Here is a 20,296-nt window from a genome sequence, read left to right on the forward strand (position 1 = left end):
GAGAAACCTGCCAAACCCAGCCCAGCCCGGTGCTGGTGAGGCGGGATAGGTGGCCGAGGAAGCGACCATGTCCTCAGGATATGGCAACCTTGGGACCTTAGGATCAACACAATAAACGTCAAACTCATTCAAGCAGAGCAATCTCCAGTAGGGAATTTCCCCTGTAGACAGCATGCGTATTTGGATTTTACCTGTCCTCAGGCAGACCCTTTGCTCACTATAATAGTAAAAAAACACACCCCTGGGTGGAGATTTTGGACGCTAATGAGACATGCGATGTATGAACACGCTCGTACAGCTACTGCGCATGTGCACCCAGAGGACCTCCCCCAGACATGCTTCCTAGTAACACCTCTTGCCACCCGCTTATGAATAATCATGTAAGGCTCCCATAAAGGGAGGCTCCCTAGTGCCCGTCTTTGCTGTCTCATCCTTACCAGCAGCCTGCCTTGAATGCTCTCACTCTCTGGTGTACTATCTAATCTGAACTGAACTTTCCAAATATTTTCTTTTCAATACATTGCTCTATAGTGCATCTCCTTTGCTGTGTGTCTCTTGTTTAAATCCATTTAAACTAAAAAGGCCAGAACTGGGGTCTCACAGCAGCTGTCAGCCCTGGAAGTGAACATCAACAGTAGCAAGTCACGTGGGCCGTATGCACCCTCGATGTGACAAACATGGCACTTTGGCTCTGTGGTTTTCCTCCCCCAAACCCAGTGCAATCAGGAGAAAGAGCATCAGACAAATCCCAGTTGAAGAGCATTCCTCAAAACAGCCGACCAGTAAGTCTCAAAATGGTCAAAGCCACCAAAACCAAAGAAAGTCTAAGAAATGGTCACAGCTACAGGAGTGTTAAAGCAAAATAAATATGGCCTGAGAAGGACTGTATTTCCATGTTTGAGACCTTGTGGATGAACTGCAACCTAGCTTAATAGGTAGACAAGATTGAAAACTTAACTTTGGAGTATGTGCCTGTAACAGTCGCTGAGTCTTGGCCAATCCCAGCGCCCACACTTCAACCAGTCATACACTGCTGAGTGTTCAAACTGTGTTCAAGTAAGGCAAACACTGAGCTGTAACCAACCCAGCTGTTTCGGTACCTCACTTCCAATTTCTGTGTATCACTTTACTTTTTTGGTCTATAAATGTGTTCTGACCACAAGCCACCCCTGGAGTCTATCTGAATCTGCTGTGATTCTGGGAGCTGCCTGATTCACGAGTCATTCATTGCTCAGTTGAACTCCTTTGAATTTAATTCAGCTGAAGTTTTTCTTTGAACAGGAGTTCCAGGAGACATGACCCTTACATGTAATGTAGTCTCCTGGATCAGCCAAGGGGAGCGGTAGATAAAAACTAAGGAAATTTGAATAAAGTATGGACTTTAGCTAATCATCATGTGTCAATATTGGTGCATTAATTGGGACAAATGTAGCACACGAATGTAAGGTATTAATAAAAGAGGAAACTAGCGGGGACATATGGGAACACTGCAATAAGTTCACAAGTTTTTTGTAAAATCAAATCAGTTCTGAAAGTAAAAGCCTGTCTGCTTCTTGCCCTTCTCTCTATTTCAAGCAGCTCTGTCAATCCCCACTAGGTAATAAGGGGATGTACAATCCCAGGTACAGACCACATGTCACTGGACATTGGTCTAATTTGAAGACACCAACATCTGTCCTCTTTGTAACCGTGCACCAATCTTCACAAGAGGAAAATGCCTCATCTCATGGGATGTGTTCTTAGTGAAAGGTAATTCGAGGAACCATTTTACTTCATGGAAGCCGCATCTGGTCCCTCTCCTACCCCTGGCACGGCCAGCTAGTAGACAGGTGATTCAGCAGGGGCTGCATGGAGGTCTCTGCAGCTGACGTGCAGATAACCAGGAAAACTACGGAAGGAATTCACTGTGAGGGCAGGAGAGAGTTGCTGGGAGGCTGCTGTGTCCACACTCAGCCTCCAACCTCCATCCGAATCTGCATGGCCAAGCTGGGTCCCATGATATCCATCCAGTAAACCCTTTTATTATTTTTTCTTAAATTAGCTGGAGGATGATTTATGGCCTGCAACTTAGAATATCATTGGATACACCAGGGCATATTTTACCTGAAACACAGTAAGAAGAAATCCTATTCTGGGCCAACACAGGTTCAAAGGTTACATCAGTCAAGTGAATTAAGCTCACAGGGTCAATCTCAAACCACCATATTATTTCCTAACAAGCTTTAAGTCTTCCACATATCTGGCTGCCCAAACCACCAAAGAATATCATCTGGGCCTCATCAATGCCAGGCTCACTTCTGCCCCTTGTCAAACACTCGTATTTTATTATCTTGCTATCTCCTTTCTAAGTCTCACCTGTGCAAGAATATCTCCTTGGTAATGTCTTATTCTGACCTGGACTTAAAGCCAATCACAGTGCTAGGCATATGGCGCTTAACAAATTCTTGAGCATTTAAAACTACAAAGACCTCAGCAAAGTACACATATCTGTTGATAATCAGCAATTCATTCATTCATTCATTCATTCATTCATTCAAGAAATTGAAGGATGTCCCTGCCTTTAAGAACAGCCCCTTCTCTGAGCTTGTTCCAGTGTTGTAGGCCTCCCGGCTGATTATTCTGGACTGTTAGGTAATCAAGGGAATGCTACGCCTACACTGGGTTCCAGCCTTCCATTCGGATCTGAAGACCAGAACTCTTTGGAAACTGACTCCCTGTGATGAAAAGGAATGGAAAAATAACTGGTGAGGACGTGAAAGAAAGAGTCCCAGTTCTTATCTTCCTCCAGGCCCATGGCAGGTAAATAGAGACCGGGATGCATCTGAGCCTCGCTCTCAGTGGGGGAGGGACACAGGAGAATGTGTGGCTAGAAAAATATAGAAGAAAGGTTTCCAGTGCTGTGGGATGCTTCAGTTGTTCACTTGAAGGAAAACATTTTCTGGGATTGAATGAGATTGTTAGATGTCTCAGGAATGAAAGAAAGCGTTTTGCTTTTCTTTTCCTGCAGGTGTCACCTTCAGAAGATAGAAGTGCCAGGATAGAACAGAAGTTGTAAGATGACAAACAGCCCCACCTGGGTTTTCTTGTTCTTAAAGCGTGAAACATACACGCACATATACACGCATACAAGTATACACAGAGAAAGAAGCTAACTCCTGTGCTTCAGCCGTCGCATGCCCCTGAGTGCCCATGAGATCACAGGCACGCCGCCGGAGAGGTGTACAGTGGGTGGTCAGTCGTTATCAACAAAGAACTCAAACCGCAGCCGCTGCATCAGTCCACAATTTGCAAATGTGCATGATGCATATTTGCATATATCCCTCCCATTGGTGGCAGTTAGTCTGGTCCCCTCTCACTCTGGTCATCCTTGACTGGCCCTGGATGTCTGACTGGTACCTGACCTATGAAACAGGAGCCCGACGCTGGGCCATGCCAGCACTTTCAACACAGAGAGTCTAGAAACACAGTCACAATTCGGAGAAAAGTGCCCAAGGATATTTGGCTGGATCCTTCAGGGTTATTTATAGCAGATAGCCAGAGAGAACAGACACACACCAATTCTAAATATTTGGAAGCTATGCTAAATTAGTGTCAAATTGACTTCATTTAAAAAGATATACAGTTTTATTATTTTCTAATTATAGGGATTCAAGCTAAAGAATAATCTTGCCAGGTCCAAGTTAACCTCCAGCTGTTTACATAAACACATGAGACTCATCCATAATCAGAGCGTTTTAAGTATGCAGCAAGCACATTATAAATGCAACCTCTTAAAGAAACTGTAGCATTGTACTGAGGTAAACACACATTCATGAAACATTTCCTTCATCGTTGTTCTTATCTGTAAAACTGATTTTTTAAATCGAATTGACATTTCTAATTGATGGGCTCTGAACAAATATACTTTTGCTGTACTTCCCAAATTTTCCAAACTTTGACCTGTGAGTGGAGCCACCAAATTTAGAAGCTTCAAATGCATTTGCTTCTGAATTTGCCAAGACTTGGAGTCTCATATTGTGCAGCCAAGCATAGTGAATTTATCTTGGTTTTGTTACAGATTGCCAAAGATAAAAGCCACCCGTGGACCCTAATGGATATGTTTAGTGTCTAATAAAGTCATGAGACACAAAGCTTTCTGTGAAATTCAGTGCTACACATATCACTGCTTCCACACACACGCACACACACACAAGCCGTATGTGGCTCTCATCTCCTGAGAGGCAAAGCTTCAGGGGATTGCAGTGTTTAATCCCGGGTTCAGAAAATCTAGTCAGTCGTTGGCAGACCTAAAAGATGGCAGACAGTTTGAAACGGTGTAAGAACAAAGCTCCCCTATTCAAACCTTTTGTTTCTACCATCAAATTATTTCTCTACACAAGCAGCCATCCTCACAGAGAATACTATGTAAGACTTTTGGACCCAGAAAAGTAAAACACAAAGCTAGCAGACCTCGCTGAGGACCTGTGGCCAGCTGGATCTAGATCCGATTTCCAGAGGGAGGGAAGGGAACGCTAATGAAGGCTCGGCCCGACAGATGTGTTCCTTTGCCCTAAATCCCTGCGGCTAATCCACGAATGGCACATCCAACCAGGCCAAAGGTTTTTACCTTCCAGGACTTAGCCAAGTTCGGTCATTAGATGCATGTCCATTAGGTTGTTTCTTTAGTTAAAATCAAAAAGGCATTTTCTAATACTAGGTCACAATGAAATAAAATTAAATGTGCAACACAGAATCAAAACGGTGATTTATTTTCTTAAATGCATCCACCCTTTAAACATAAAGGAAGAAGGGGGAAGGGAGAGGGGAAGGGCGAGGGGAGGGGCGAGGGAAGGGGAGGGGCGAATGGAGGGGAGGGACGGGGGCGGGGAGGGCGAGGGAAGGGGCGAGGGGAGGGGCGGGGAGGGGGGAGGGGATGGGAGGGGCGAGGGATGGGAGGGGAGAGGGGAGTGGAGGGACGAGGGGAGGGGAGGGACGAGGGGAGGGGAGGGACGAGGGGAGGGGAGGGACGAGGGGTGAGGGGGACGGGAAGGAGGAGAGGAGAAGGGAGGGGGGAGGAGAGAGGGAGAAAGGGAGAAAGAAAAGGATAGAAAAAAGAATAGAAGAAAAGAAAAGCTAGAGAAGGCAACCATAAATCCCATATGAAGGGGGATAGACAGCTGGTCATTACTGGATGAACTCCGTAAGCCCACGTATGAAATATATCTTACATACAGTTGCGCTCCTAATTTCGGAAGTCATAACACACATTTTACTACATTGCACATCGGGTCAAATTGTTGAGTTATACAGCAGTGCTAGGACATTTTTCATAACCCAGTAACACTTCTACTAAACAGCTGTTATAATCAAACTTGTCTGTGTTGAAAATAAAACTAAAACTATATAATGAAAATACAATCAAGCCTAGGCAAGTAGCTTCCCTCACACATTATATTCCAAAGTGAAAAGCAGCCCATATTTATTCTAAAGTACACAGAGCTTATTTTCAATGTCTTGTCTTTGGTATATTCTTACATAAGAAACTCAACAAATTCTACTGTATATTCTTCACACATTATGCTCATTTATTTTTTTGAACACCAAGTTCTATTTCCAGGGAGACACAAAATGGTAACTTTGAGGTTGGTACCATATTATACTTAGAACTTACATATCTGGAATAGATTTTGAGTTGGCAAAACCCTGTTCTCTGTCCTTTCTGACAACTGTTGCCATTTCATTTGCAATCTCCTTTCAGCTGGGAGGCATTTAACTGTCCAATTTTGAAAAGTCTTCTTGGATAACTTTAGCATTCCCCAAACTTGCTGATAATACCCGAAGCTAAGGCAAAAGGCATTACCATCAGCATCTCCCTGACTGCCCTATCAATGGCCTGGAAAATCTATGAAGACGAATATTCTCACAACCAAATTGCCAACCCGGAAAGATCAGACTGATCTCCACAGTGCAGGTGGAGTTTGTAAAAACGGGAAGGCCGGCTCCACTTTGGTGAGTGATAACACAACTCATCTGGCCAAACAGCTTCTCGAAAACACCACCTGATCCTGATCGACGGGCGGGTACAGACAGACATGGGGAAACGACCTACCTCAGCGTGAAGCGATCTTCAGTGGAATTTCTGGAGATGGAAACGGGGAAAGTCAGCACGTCTCCTTTCCTCACGGTCTTTGGTATGTAGTGGATGGCCACGCTGCTGTCCAGGCGCAGTTCTCTCAGGGAAGGCTTCCTGTGAGTCTGGTAAAGGAAGATGCTCCCGATCCTCTGCAAGGGGGGCCCGGACTCATCCATGTCACTGTGGCCTGTCCGGATCCCATTGCTTTTCCTCGCATCCTCCCTGACGCAGTCCCCTCGCTCAGCCCCTGGGTGCACGGTGTAGTAGAGCTCCACGGGGGTCCCCTCCGGCTGGTCCACGGCCTTCTTCCTCCCGGCCACCACCGTGGGGGGGCTGAACCAGCTGGACAGGAGCTCCAGCTCGGCCACACACAGCCCCAGGTCCCCCTTCAGCCGGCAGCTGCCCCGCACCTCTCTGGTCTCTCGGAAAGCAAAGAGCCTCAGGCACGGCAGCTTCTCCCCGGCGCTGCGGTCGTCCCAGTCTCTGCCCACGATGTGGAACAGAACCTGCACTTTGGGCCGGCTCAGGTAGACTCTGTCCCGCAGGATGTGGGCTTTCAGTTTCCAGTTAAGAGAAAATTTGTTGGTGAATCCAAACGGGTTGGAAGGTAGCATTAAATCCTGGGGCACCACTTGCTCGATGGAGAAAGGCCCGTAGCTGGCATTGAGAACAGGCAGCCTCTTGGATTTGTAAATCAGAAATGACTCCACCCGGGACTGCAGGCTGGAGTTCCTCATGATATCCTGGTTGGCTTCCTTCAGGAAGAAGGAGACGTCAGCGTTGTTGATGTGGTAGGTCACAGGGAGGTAGGTGGGCAGCAAGGAAAACCTCTGGATGCTCTCAAGGATCCCTCGACCTTCCGTCACTGTGGGGAGGGAATCGCAGTGCAGGTGTTAGTAATGCTAAGGTGCTGTTACCCGTATTTCAGACACCTGCGTGGCCCCTTCATAACAGAGGACCCTGTCTTCATGCCAATTATGCAATTCCTTACCCAAACCTCTTAATCCAATCTACTCGCTTCATATTATTTGTTTCAGAAGAAATAAATGCCACCAACCTAAGTAGAAAACCAGTATCATTTAACCTATAAAAAAGCTGAGCATGCAAATAAATACAATTCAAATGAAGTTTTAAAATTTCAACTCGTGGTAATGGTGTTTTTATGGGGTTATGGTAAAGACCTTTTTTTTTTTTTTTTTATAAAAGGAGAAATGAACAAGTGTTAGAAAACTGTCACAAACAAGCTAGCATCGACAGAGAGGCACCGTCCCATTGAATCAACACAGATTGAGACTGGTAAAACAGGAACGACTTTCTCAACACATGGATCAATGCTATGTCCACATTTCACCTAATACAGATTCTGTGTGTGTGTGTGTGTGTGTGTGTGTGTGTGTGTGTGTGTGTGTGTGTTCCACCCATACACACGTGCTGCATTTAAGGACATGTCCAATGGGAAATGGTAACAGACTTGAGGCAAAAATAGATGCAGATGCACAATCATAAATTACACAGTGTACAGCCGCCCCCGCTTGGAGTTAAGGGGAGAGATGCAGAGAAAAGACCTTGGAAGGATATATTGGGAGGGGCCCTCCAGAAACAGATGAGATGATGTGACCAGTGTGCCAGGGCTAGGTGTACAAAGCACATGCTCCAAGTCATCTGTGAAACACTGGACCCTAGAACCTAAGAAGCAAGGGCAGCACCCCGCTTCCATCCCAGCCACATCCTGTGGACACTACGCGGTCAGCAACAAACAAAAACCATTGTTCATTTTTCCTCACTGAACGTCTCTCTCCCCCAGGGGGAGAAAAATCCAAAATGTTATTTTTACAGGTGGTCTTACATTCTGTAAGAAAAATGCAGGCAGAGCAATTGCATAATCCAAAGAACCAATTTAAGGAGTTTTAGGAATGGAAACTATTGGCTCTGGGAACGCTGACTTTCTAGGCAAAGCTCCACAAGTTACACTGAAGCCCTTCTCGTCAGTCACCATGTAATTATCTTTGATGACTCGGACACTCATGGCGTCACCTTTCTCAAAGGCCCACACAAACACACATTTGGAAGCATGATGCCTACCCGAGTCAGGACCCCTCTTGGCAGTCGTCTGCCAGCAGCTGAGAGAGCCAAGAGCTCGGAGGCAGGGGTCCTGCTCCTGACTTCGCGAGACCACGGAGCAGGTCACTGACCCTCCTTGCTTCCCGTGGACCCATTGGTAGCACGAGGGGGCTGACTGGAGCGCTGCAGACTCAGCCCAGCTGTGACACCACAGGGTGTCAGGCTGCATCCAATTTAACTTCTAGACAAGAAGTTCAACAGATGTATTCAACTTGAGTTTACAGAAGGCCTGGGATGAAAAAATCTCTCCAATCAACAGCATTACCAAACTCAGAGCAGGCTGAACTTCCATTTAAACAATTAAGGCTTGTCTTGGGCTGAACCATTTGAGACTGCTTATAAGTAAGCCATCTGCACCCACCCAAAGGACAATTTCCTAGGGTTCAATGTCCTAAATATGGATTTTTGTTTTCAAAAATCAAAATATCCTAGATATAGAAAGGGACTTCATGCCTCAAAAAGATTACATGTTTTAACTTTATGGAAATAACTCCTGATTTATATTATCTCTAAACTTGTATTTTCACAGGTGAGTTATAGGAAAAACAAGAGGCAGAGAATTTTTCATCCCCTCTCTCGATACCCTCTCCCCATTTGCCTAGCCACATTTCTGTGACCTCTCTGGCTGCAGTAGCAAAGTCACCTTGCCAGGATCCTTTCCTTGACTGTATGATTCTGGGTTATGTTCTCCATCTGGGTTTTTCTGTAGCATCCCCAACTTCCTGTATCAAAACACGTTATGCTTTGCTGTAATTCTCTGTGCACTCCAGCGTGGGATAAGGCAGGGAGCAGAAATGATACAGAGGGCTTTTTTCTCCGCTGTATTCACAGTCTTTAAGAGAGTGCCTGGTAAATATCAGGTACTCAGTAAATATTTGATAAACACGTGAAGTAATGAATCAACAAGTGTATTATGCTTTTTATGTTACAAAGAACAGATTCTGTTTTTACGCTAGGATGTTATTCACTGTCCTCTTCGCTTCCATCCCTGTAATCAGAATCCTGGATCCTTTTGTCCCATTAAGAGTTCCATGTAATCCTGGTGATATGGGACTAAGGAAGATGGGCCTCTCCGTGTAATGAGACTCCTATTAGACCTACATCAATGATACAGCATGCCCTATTGTTAAAAACACATCTGGGCACCACTTAGAACAAGTACCTTGAGCTGCCTCAGCACTCTTTTGCCATTTGTGCTAGAAACAGCCAAAGCCAGACAACCAAATTACAGATGGTTAAACATTAATGCCAGATACCAAGGTTCCGTGAACTTCCCTGTTGAACATCTGACCCCGACTACTTGAGGCCACAAAACTTAATTGTACAGCTAATTACACATTCCAAGGGCAACGACATTGGGTCCTCCGATTTTATTCAGGAAAGCAATAAGGCAATCAGGGGTCACTGCGGACGTCATTTGAAGGGAAGTAACTTCTTAGCTTTATTCCACAAATGGTCTATTAGTCATTTTGCCTGGTAGCTGACCTAAATGTTTATTGCTTAAAATTGCTCCATATTGACCTCAAGCTAGTGTCACTTCCTTTTTTTTAATAATACTACAAAAATAATGCCAATTATATTCCACGATGCACAGAATGCATCATAAAACTCATTATCCTCTCATCCCTACAGGAGTGGTTACTATCACTAAAGGACACCATTTATATTTAACATAAAAATTAGCAAAGTGTTAAACAACAAAGAAGCTATACACAGTAAATGTCAGTTAATAATTTGCTAAGGACAAAAATTACTTTTTGATTGGGTGCCATGGCTGTAATTCTTACTTGAGGGAGAGTGGCATGTTCACATCTTGAAGCAACTCAGTGGTCTGGGAGAGATTTTGTATTAATTTTAACATTTTCGAAAGGATCATTTTTTTCCCTGAATAATACTTTTTTAAAAAATATGGGAAGAAAGCAATTTGAGCACAAGACTCTCAATTTTCCCCTATGTGGACTCAAAAGCAATAACTAATAGAATATGGTAATAGGCAAAAAAAATCTACATTCATGCTGAAAATTAGGTACAACCTGCATGCCATAGACTGCAAGAATTACTGGGAGTCACAAGGGACTCAAATACCTCACATAGAAAACAGAATGACTAGGGCTGCCAGACAAAACACAAACACCTAATTATGTTTTGATTTCCAGTAAACAGAAATATTCCATAGGGCATGCTAATAATTAAAAATAAATATTTTAAAATTGTGTTTTTCTGAAATTCAAATGTAACTAGGCATCTTGTGTTTTATTTCCCAAATCTGGCAATCCTCACCATGATATTGTCATAGAAAGAAAATAATTGTCAGCTGAGTAGATATCTGTAAGATATCTGATATCTACGCAGCTGACAAATCTACCCTGATACCTGTAAGAGCAAAGGCCATGGGCCATGTGGGTGCTCCCACACCTGACAATATTTCCAATGCTGGAAGCCAACCAGCTTTGCCATCAGCTGAATCAGAGACCCAAGCATAGGGGGCGCTGCACTGCACAGAAAGACCTAAACCATCAAGGCATCTTGCTAATGCTGTTCTTCCCTAACAGAGACAGTGATGGGGCAGGAGGTCTGACATAGCCACACTGTGCTCCTGGAAGAGTCCAAACCTAAAACCACCTACAGGAAACCAGTGCCCATGCGGCCCCTGCACCCAACTCACAGAAGGCACCTTGGGGCAAGGGATCTCCCCTGCTGGGCATGTCAACACCCCGGAGCATCCTCACTGTCCCCCGGGGATGCTGGGTCAGATGGTAACATGCAACGCCAATGCAAAAAAGGCTGCCCACAGTGAAGGATATGTAAATAAACAAAAACAGAAGGAGAACAGGACCTACCAATAAAAGCTGCAGAGTAACAGAAGGAAATTCAGAAAGACATTCAAGAAGTAGAGGAATAACATACCTTTGAAGAGTATTTACCATAGAATATTGAAGTACCTTTTATACAAAATGACTTTGGAGCTCACAATCGTCAAGAAAACCAGAGCCTTTGTTGTTTTGTAATGAAATAAGACTGAGATGGAAGAAGATCCTGCAGTATTAAAAGTAAGGAATTTAAAGTGGTTTCAGATGCAATAACACAGATTTGAAAAATGCAGAAAATTGAATTTATCATCTGAGAAGGGGAGCTTTTGAAGCTTTCCCTACAGCTAAATAGAAAAGGCAAAGGAATGGAAATGATCAGTAAGAGGCTGTAACCATGTGAGACGCACATTAGATGTTCAACATTCAGATGACGGAGCTCTTAATGAAGACACCAGGAAAATGCAAAAGCAGCAGCATTAAAAGGCAAAAAAAGAAAACATTCCCGGGTTTATATACATACACATATTCAGAGTAGATCATGATATTTCACTGATTCCAGAGAAAACCGAAAACACCACCTTTTAGGTATTTCTTAAAGATACATTCCCATCAAGGGTAAAAGGTAATTCTATAAGCATTTATTTTAAAAGTAAAATTTTAAAAACTAAAAGAAAAAAATCAGATTGTCTTCATTTGCATCCACTGTACAAAATTAGATATTAAAAAATACTGATAAATATTCACAGAAATACGATGAAGAATGTTCTAACTGAACAATTATCTAATTGAACAATTATTTGCCCTGAGGATTTTTCTGGTAATTGTGAGGGCAACAGAAAGAAACAAAAATGTATACCGTATCTTCCGCTGCTGAAAAATCACTGCAGCCTATTATCCGGGACACCATAAGGTTAATCAAAGTGTAGTACTCAAGAACAGGAAAACCATGTTAAATGAGAACCAGATGAGCGCTGAAAACATTTAAATGTAGAGTGCGTTCAGATAGAGTTTTAAATGCAGGCAAAATAGTAATAAAAAATTCAGAACCCACACACTATAAACTTAAAAATGGCAATAGATGTAGGGAGCAAAAGAAAGTTAAAGTGGACTAAATTTGTATCTTCATAAGAGATATCAGTAGATATGGCTTTATTTTAGTCAGTGATAACCAAATAAAAATATGTCCAACTATACTTTTCTGATAACTTAAATTTTGGTTTTTATGCATATAGATTAGTGGGAAGAACTGAGAAGAGAGGACAGAAACAGTTTACTGAATAATCGATTGAATACACAGATAAACAAGAAAAATAGAAAATAAAATAGAAGAACAAATTTATTAGTTATGATATTATATATAAGTGGCTTAGATTCTCCCGTTAAAAGACTAAGACTCTCGAGCTGGCTCAAAAGTTAAAAGAAAAAAAAGTTAAGCTATAAATTGTCTCCAAGAGAACTCAAATAAGTTGACTGAGGTATTTAAAAAATAAATAAATAAATAAACAAACAACAAAAAGAATAGGCATAGATATTCTACAAAGAAGGAAAACTGGGGTCACAACTTTAATACAAAAAAAAGTAAAATTCAAGGTAAAAATAAGTAATTGAATTAAAGGTCTTAATTTTATTAAAAGTCACAATTCACAGTGCATAAATATTGTAGATATTTTATGCAAGTATATACAGCCACCAAATTAATGTAACAAAATCTCTTAAAATTACAAGTAGAAATTAATAGTAACTAAAATTTGCTTAAATGTTACATACCTCCTTTGTCAGTCTCTGACTTATGAAGTATAGGAAAGTAAAAAATGACATGAAGATATAAATAACTAATGCTATTATATGGAGAATACACTCACTTAAAGTGTTCATAGGACCTTCCCATGAACTAATCATATATAAGGCCACAAGGAAACAATAATAAAGAAATTACAGAAATAATTTAAATTATATTGTATGATCATATACACTAGAATATAAATTCATAATAGCAAAATAGAAACACCGCTACCTACTTGGGAAGAGAAACCCAACTACTTAACAGTTCTTGAATCAAAATCAAAATAAAACTTACCATTATACTATATTTACAAGCTACTGATGATGGCAATACTACACACCAAAACATATGTGAAGCAGCCAAAGATGTAGTCAAAAGCAAATTCATAATCTTCAATAGTATCATTATTAAACCGAATAAAATTTATCAACTAAACACACAAAATGAGAAACCCAAAACAAAATCTAAATGAAGATCTCTAAAGAAGCATTAATAAAAACAAAGGTAGGAAAATAACAATGCAAGACAACAAAATCGAGAATTAAATCAAAGAGGTGTTGCATTAGGAAAAATATATATGTAATTATATATAATATATATGTATGATATAATAATACAACATTTTAATATAACATATAATAGTATTATATATTATATACATATATAATACATGTACATATGTATATAATATATATTATATATCTATATATGTGATAGATTGTTAAAAATGAACAAATCATGCATTTATATACTCTCTCATACAAAAATTTCCATAAAATAAACAAAAAGGAAGGGAAAGAAAAAGCTTGTATAATTCTAGAAAGCAAGTAAAAGTTAAAATCCAAAGATTGGTATGAAATTCTAAAAGACATACAGCAGCATAGAGGGGCTGTTTGGTAACTGCACTCTGTTGTCTGCTTTGTCAGTTTCTGAGAAAAAGAATGTGTTGAAGTTGTCCCCAATACTTTTGGAAAAACAGTTGACTCGTATGTGTTGTTAATATGTTGGACAGTACATAAGTATCTTCACCATTATATTTTCTTGGTGTATTTGTCTCCTGTTTTTAAAAAACTTTCCTTTTGTCTTTTTAAATCCTTTTAATTTTGAATTGCATTTTTTTTTCTGAAATGAAAAGAGTCACCCCTTCTGTTTTTCCTCTTTTCTTTTCTTTCTTGTTCTTTTCTTTTTTGGCCTTTGTGACAATTTCTTACCATATTTGGTCATGTTTATTTTAACGTATTCTGTGTCACTTGTCTTTAGTGTCAGTATCTAAACAGATATTGATTGTGGGCTTTTCTTTTATTCATATGTTTAGATTTATTCCTGCTATCTTATTTTACACTTTAAATTTATTACAAATTTGTGTTGTTAGTTTTTTAAAATTTCTTCTCTCTGGTTGGGTTGATTTTTACATTTTTTTTCTTTCTAGTGGTTGTAAATGCTGCATTAGTTATTTATTGGCAGGGAAAATATGCAATCAAATTGGCTAATAAAGAAGCAGAAAATATACAAATTTGAAAAGGCTTGTAACCTAATATCCATGGAAGAATGTTCTGGAATTTCCATTCAATAAGTCCAAATAAAGAACTTTCGACCTTACTCTACTCATCTCCCTTAAAACTCATTGAAAACAACACCACCATCTTACAGGGAGAAAAGCCAATCCTCAATTAAACAAGAATATGACCCAAAACCCCAAATCACAAAGAATATCCAACTTAACGTGAATTGGGCAGCCTTCCTCAAGAGTGGGTGAGGGGCTCCTTCCAGACCAGATGGGTCCAAACATGCTCAGAATGGCAAAGCCCAGTGGTGGGGCAGATGCCCCACAAAAGGCTGAGGCTCGGGACCCTGCCTGGCCTCAGTGAGAGGATCAGAGGTGAGGAGAGGCAGGGACTGAGGGGAAACTGTCTGTAGCAGACAGCAGCACAGAGAGATCTTCCATGAGCCACCCCAAGTCCTGTGAGCTCCACACTGAGAGGTATGCCACTAGGAACTTAGGTAGGAGGTGTTCAGGATCACGGGCCACATCCAAGTTCCCGCTCACCTCAGCTCACTTCCCTTCCTCCTTCCAATTTCCCTGCACCAATGACTGCCCCACCCAAAGATTAACAATAACCAAACAGTCAGACCTACTACCTTCCACCCAACATCTAGCCCAGTCTCAGTTGACGATCTGCACTTCATTCAGAAAGCAGAACCCACCAGAAAGGATCTCTTATCTTCCTTCCCCTAAATCCACGGTCTACTTACAAACTTCAAACACTCTTTGCCTCTTATGATAAAGCCTCTGTTTCCTTTAAAGACCAATGCTTAAGTTCCTACATTTGTCCCCTATTAAACTCCTGCATGTTCTGTTGCCCTGGCTGGAGTGCAGTGACACAATTACAGCTCACTGCAGTCTTGACCTCCTGGGTCCAAGCAGCCCTCCCATGTCAGCCTCACACACAGCTTAGACTACAGGTACACACCACCGGACTCAACTGTTTTTTTTTTTTTATAGAGACAGAGTCTCCCACTGTTGCCAAGGCTGGTCTCGATCTCCTGAGTTCAAGGGATTCTCCCACACTGGCCTCCCAAAGTGCTGGAATTACACGCATGAACCACTATGCCTGACTCATCTACCATTTACACACACACACATAGATATCTCCCTATTCAAACACACACACACCTACTACACACATGTATGTATATATACACTTTTATAAAGAAACATGTATTATAGAGAGATGTGTATATTTATGTCAGTGATGATAAATAGCTCTTTGCAAATATGTGTGTATGCACACTTACAGGGCACTCTATGGTCACTGTGCCAGTCTGAATACCTATTTTGGGGAATATCTTCCCTAAAATATCCATGTCTCAATTACTAAAACCTGTGACTATGTTATCTACCTAGCTAAAAGGGACTTTGCAGATATGATTAAGTTAAACATTTTGAGTTGTGGAGATTGTCCTTGGCTGTGTCCCCACCCAAATCTCACCTTGAATTGTAGCTCCCACCCTTCCCATGTGCTGTGGGAGGGACCTGGTGGGAGGTAACTGAACCATGGGGCAGGTCTTTCCCATGCTGTTCTCATGATAGTGAATAAGTCTCACGAGATCTGATGATTTTATACAGGGCAGTTTCCCTGCACAAGTTCTCTTCTCTTGCCCGCCACCATGTGAGACGTGACTTTCACTTTCTGCCATGATTGTGAGGCCTCCCCAGCCACGTAGAACTGTGAGTCCATTAAACCTCTTTTTTTTTTTTTTCTTAAAAAATTACTGGCCAGGCACTGTGGTTCACGCCTGTAATCCCAGCATTTTGGGAGGCCGAAATGGGTGGATCACAAGGTCAGGAGATCAAGACCATCCTGGCTAACATGGTGAAACCTCATCTGTACTAAAAATACAAAAAATTAGCTGGGCGTGGTGGTGGGTGCCTGTAGTCCCAGCTGCTTGGGAGGCTGAGGCAGGAGGATGGTGTGAACCTGAGAGGCAGAGCTTGCAGTGAGCCAAGATCGTGCCACTGCACTCCAGCCTGGGTGACAGAGCGAGACTCCGTCTCTAAATAAATAAATAAATAAGCCAGTCTTGGGTATGTCTTTAACAGCCGTGTGAGAATGGACAAATATGCCTGGATTACCTGAGTAAGCCAGATGTAATCACAGGGTCCTTATGCAAAGGTGTCACTGTCTGAGAGGTGAGGTGACGATGCTGCCTGTTGGTTTTGAGGATGGAGGAAGGGGCCATTAGCCAAGGAATATAGGCATCCTCTAGAAACCACAGAAGGCAGGGAAACTGTTCCCCTGAAGCCTCTGGAAGGAATGCCACCCTGAGGCTCAACTTTAAGCTCCTAGCCTCATTCGATTTCTGTTTTAATAATCAGAAGTGTCATTTCTGATGTTTTATTTTATGTTCTTCCTTTTGCAGATAAGGAAACTGAATGTCAAAGGGATTAACAACCCTTTGACCTCAACCAAGTTTGTGCAACTAGTAAGTGCCCGTGCTGGGACTGGATTGTGGATCTAAGCCTCTAGAGTGCAAGAGCTGGTACACACAGACGCATACAAGCTGACTCTGTGAATCTCCTTTCAGCTCCACGTTCAGTGACTTCAGGTGGGCAGCTCTACATCAGCCATGAAGGGAGTATTTACACCGTGGAAATTGGCAAACCCCACAAATCCCATGTGGCTCTTCCTACCTCCTCCTGGAGCCTACTGTTAAACATTTACCCTGTTAGTCTGCTGCCTGGGTTTGTATTCACCTCATTCCACTGTGATCCCGTCACCTTTTTCATTATTGTGAAACTTTTTTTGGCTCTCCAATGATTCCCATGTAATAGTCTGTTTTCCGGCTCAGCATTCAAAACCTTCCCCTATTTACACTTGTCCTTCCTTTCCTCGGGACCTGGCTGATTCGCTGCACTTTACCTAATGCTCTACCATTTTGTGCTGCTGGCCATTCACCAAATATAGCCTCTCCTTTCCCTCGGTGATGTTGCTACTCTCCAAGTTGCAACACCCTCTCCTCTAAATCAAATCTCCAGCAGATAGACTACTGTCTGTTCTGGGACATTGCATATTATGACCTCTCCCTCTAAAGGTCCTCCCCATTCACCCTGGACTAATGGGATCTCTACGTCTATGCAAAATTGTGATTCTGTTTTTTTTTTGGGTGTGTAGCAAACTGTGCTTTGTAGTGGAGTGAGTTCATTTTATTTTCTCGACCAAAGTACGTATTTAACGATTACACTTCTATTCCAGACACTGTTCTGTATGCTCTACGATGATGAACAAACTGAATCCTCTTAGCAGCCCCATGTGTTAGGCACTATTACCCTCATTTCACAATGACAAAACTGAGACTCAGAGAGGCTGAGTGACTTGCCTAAAGTCACACAGGTGCTAGGTGGCAGAGGCAGGATTCAAACCTGACACTCTGGCTCCGTGACCGGTGAGCAACATGTCCTTTCAGTGAGTGATTTCTGGATCTGGCCCTGTGCTGTTCTCCTTTCCACGTCAAATCATGTCCTTCTCAATATGTGGTGTAAGTACCGACAGCACTGTGCTAATAATTCCCAGGGATCCCCAGAAAAACATATACAGATGCACCTCAATTCATGATGAGGTTGCCTCCCAATAAGCCCATCACAAATAGAAAATCTCAGAAGTCAAAAGTGCATTTCATACACCTAGCTTACAAACATCATAACTCAGCCCAGCCTACCTTCAGTGTGCTCAGAACACTCACATGAGCCTGCAGGTGGGCAAAATCCCCTGGCAGCACAGGACACGGCAGAGGATCAGTCGTTCGACCTCATGATCTCATGGCTGGGTGGCTGCTGCCCAGCAGCATGAGAGGGTACCCTTGGACATATTGTGAGCCCATGAAAAGATCAAAATTAGAAGCATGGTTTCCACTGAATGCGTACTGCTTTTACATATCATAAAGTTCAAATCATCAAGTTGAACCATCATAAGTCAGGGACTGTCTATATATCTTTAAATTGTGATTGTCCATGCCTCTCTCAATGAATTTAGAAAAAATTATAATTCACACATCAAGCCCAAAATTCACGGGTATCATTGTTTAGCTTGAGGCTAAAGGTGGTACTCTGGTCATCCGTCTACACTGGCTGCGTGAGTTGCAGGTGGAAGGTTTGAAAGAGATGTAGCTGCTACAAAAGTTGTGAAGATGGTGCGTGTGATGACAGAGCTGGACATTTTTAGGGGTTTATCTCATATTCATGAACGGAGAAAATCTTAGCCCCAGGCAAATGCACAAGTTATTTTGTGGAGATCCGCATCGACCCGAGAACTCTCCTAGAGGACTTTCCCTTCGCTGGGGGTACTGGAGCAGCTCCGTGGAGGCCAGACACTGATGTGACACACACTGTCCTCACTTCGCTTCTGAAACACTTAAATGTGTTGTTTTAGAGATTTTGGCAGGGAGTTTGTCTTCCTTTCTCTCTCTGGTACATTTTCATACTTTGAATGACACAGGACAGCGGTATTTTATCACATCTCCTAAAAAAGTATGCGATGGCTAGGAGCATAGCCAGGGGTCAAGGCAGCGCCCCTCTGTGGAGGCGTCCACGGGAGAAGCCCTCGAGCATACAGAATAACTTCTTATGGGTGCGTATTTGGAGATCATGAAGGTGTCTCAAAAGCAAGATACATTTCTATCTTTATCGATTCATGGTGTCATTCCCAACACAGATGTCTGTGCCAGATGCAGCGCTGGGTGCAGGGGAAATGGAATTCAACAGGAAGAGCCTGACCGCCATCCTCACGAGGCTGGCATTGGAGTGAGGGGGACCGATTAAACATCAAGAAAGAAAGAAACACCTGTCATATAATTTCATAAAACCGTAAGTATGAAATAAAACAGGGCCAGGCGTGGTGGCTCATGCCTGTAATCCCAGCACTTTGGGCAAGATCACTTGAGGTCTGGAGATCGAGGCCATCCTGGCCAACATGTTGAAACCCCATCTCTACTAAAAACACAAAGATTAGCTGGGCGTGGTGGCATGCACCTGTAATCCCAGCTAGTCAGGAGACTGAGATGGGAGAATCACTTGAACCCAGGAGGCGGAGGTTGCAGTGAGCTGAGATAGCACCAGTGCACTCCAGCCTAGATGACAGAGCAAGACTCTGTCTCAAAAAACAAAAAAAAAGAAAAAGAAAACAGGGTGAGAGGATAAAAAGTTATCTAGCCAATCAAATACGCTGAAGACCAAATTGAGACAGGAAGAGAGGAGTGATACATTCCCAAACAAACTAATCCTATTTAGCCTTTGTGAGTCCTGACCCTTCACCAGCTAAATACAAAGCCTGGAAATTAAAGTGGAAACCAGACACCCTCCATGAGGGATTCTCAACCTCAGCACCGCTGAAGATCAGCCTTGGTCATGGGGGCATTCTGTGCCTTGCTGAATGCTTATCAGCCTCCCTGACCTCTGCCTAGGTGCCAGCAGCCGCCAACCCCAGCCCAGCTGTCACAATCATAAATGTCTCCAGACCTTGTCAAGTGTCCCCTCCCGGTAGAGGCTCAGGTAAAAAAAAAAAAAAAAAAAAAAAAAAAAAAAAAAAGCACCCATTTAACTAGGAATTTCGAATACTTTGTAGTGTATGTCCCCAGTATCCCAGGGAACATTATTTTTATCTGAAAATAACATTTTACAGGACATGATGTATTTTTATTTGCTTCATCTGGCAACACAACTTAGGGAGAAAAACCACGCCACTTGGAGAGCTGGTGCTTCTGCTTTACAGTTGAGGAGCTAGTACATACCTAGATGGTACGTCATGGATAATACATTGGAAAACCACATCACATGTCCTAACCTTGCAGATTAGACAGGAACGGCTGTATCAGAACTTCCAGACAGAGTGTGTGTGGAAGACCTACTCAAATGGGACCATGGAGATCAGGCGCTATTACAGCGGACTCTCAAGATAGAAATAAACGTCAAGCCAA

General features: G+C 42.5%; 1 protein-coding gene across 1 annotated transcript in view; it reads right to left on the reverse strand.

Moving 5' to 3' along the window:
• TMEM132D (transmembrane protein 132D) overlaps positions 1-20,296 on the reverse strand; it is an 827,192-nt gene that overhangs the window by 618,084 nt on the left and 188,812 nt on the right. The window contains exon 2 of the mRNA XM_015109701.3: positions 6,089-6,977. Within this exon, the coding sequence (XP_014965187.3) occupies positions 6,089-6,977 (889 nt within the window). The remainder of the gene's footprint in view (positions 1-6,088; positions 6,978-20,296) is intronic.

Source organism: Macaca mulatta, chromosome 11 (assembly GCF_049350105.2).
Source record: "Macaca mulatta isolate MMU2019108-1 chromosome 11, T2T-MMU8v2.0, whole genome shotgun sequence".
Lineage (NCBI taxonomy): Eukaryota > Metazoa > Chordata > Mammalia > Primates > Cercopithecidae > Macaca > Macaca mulatta.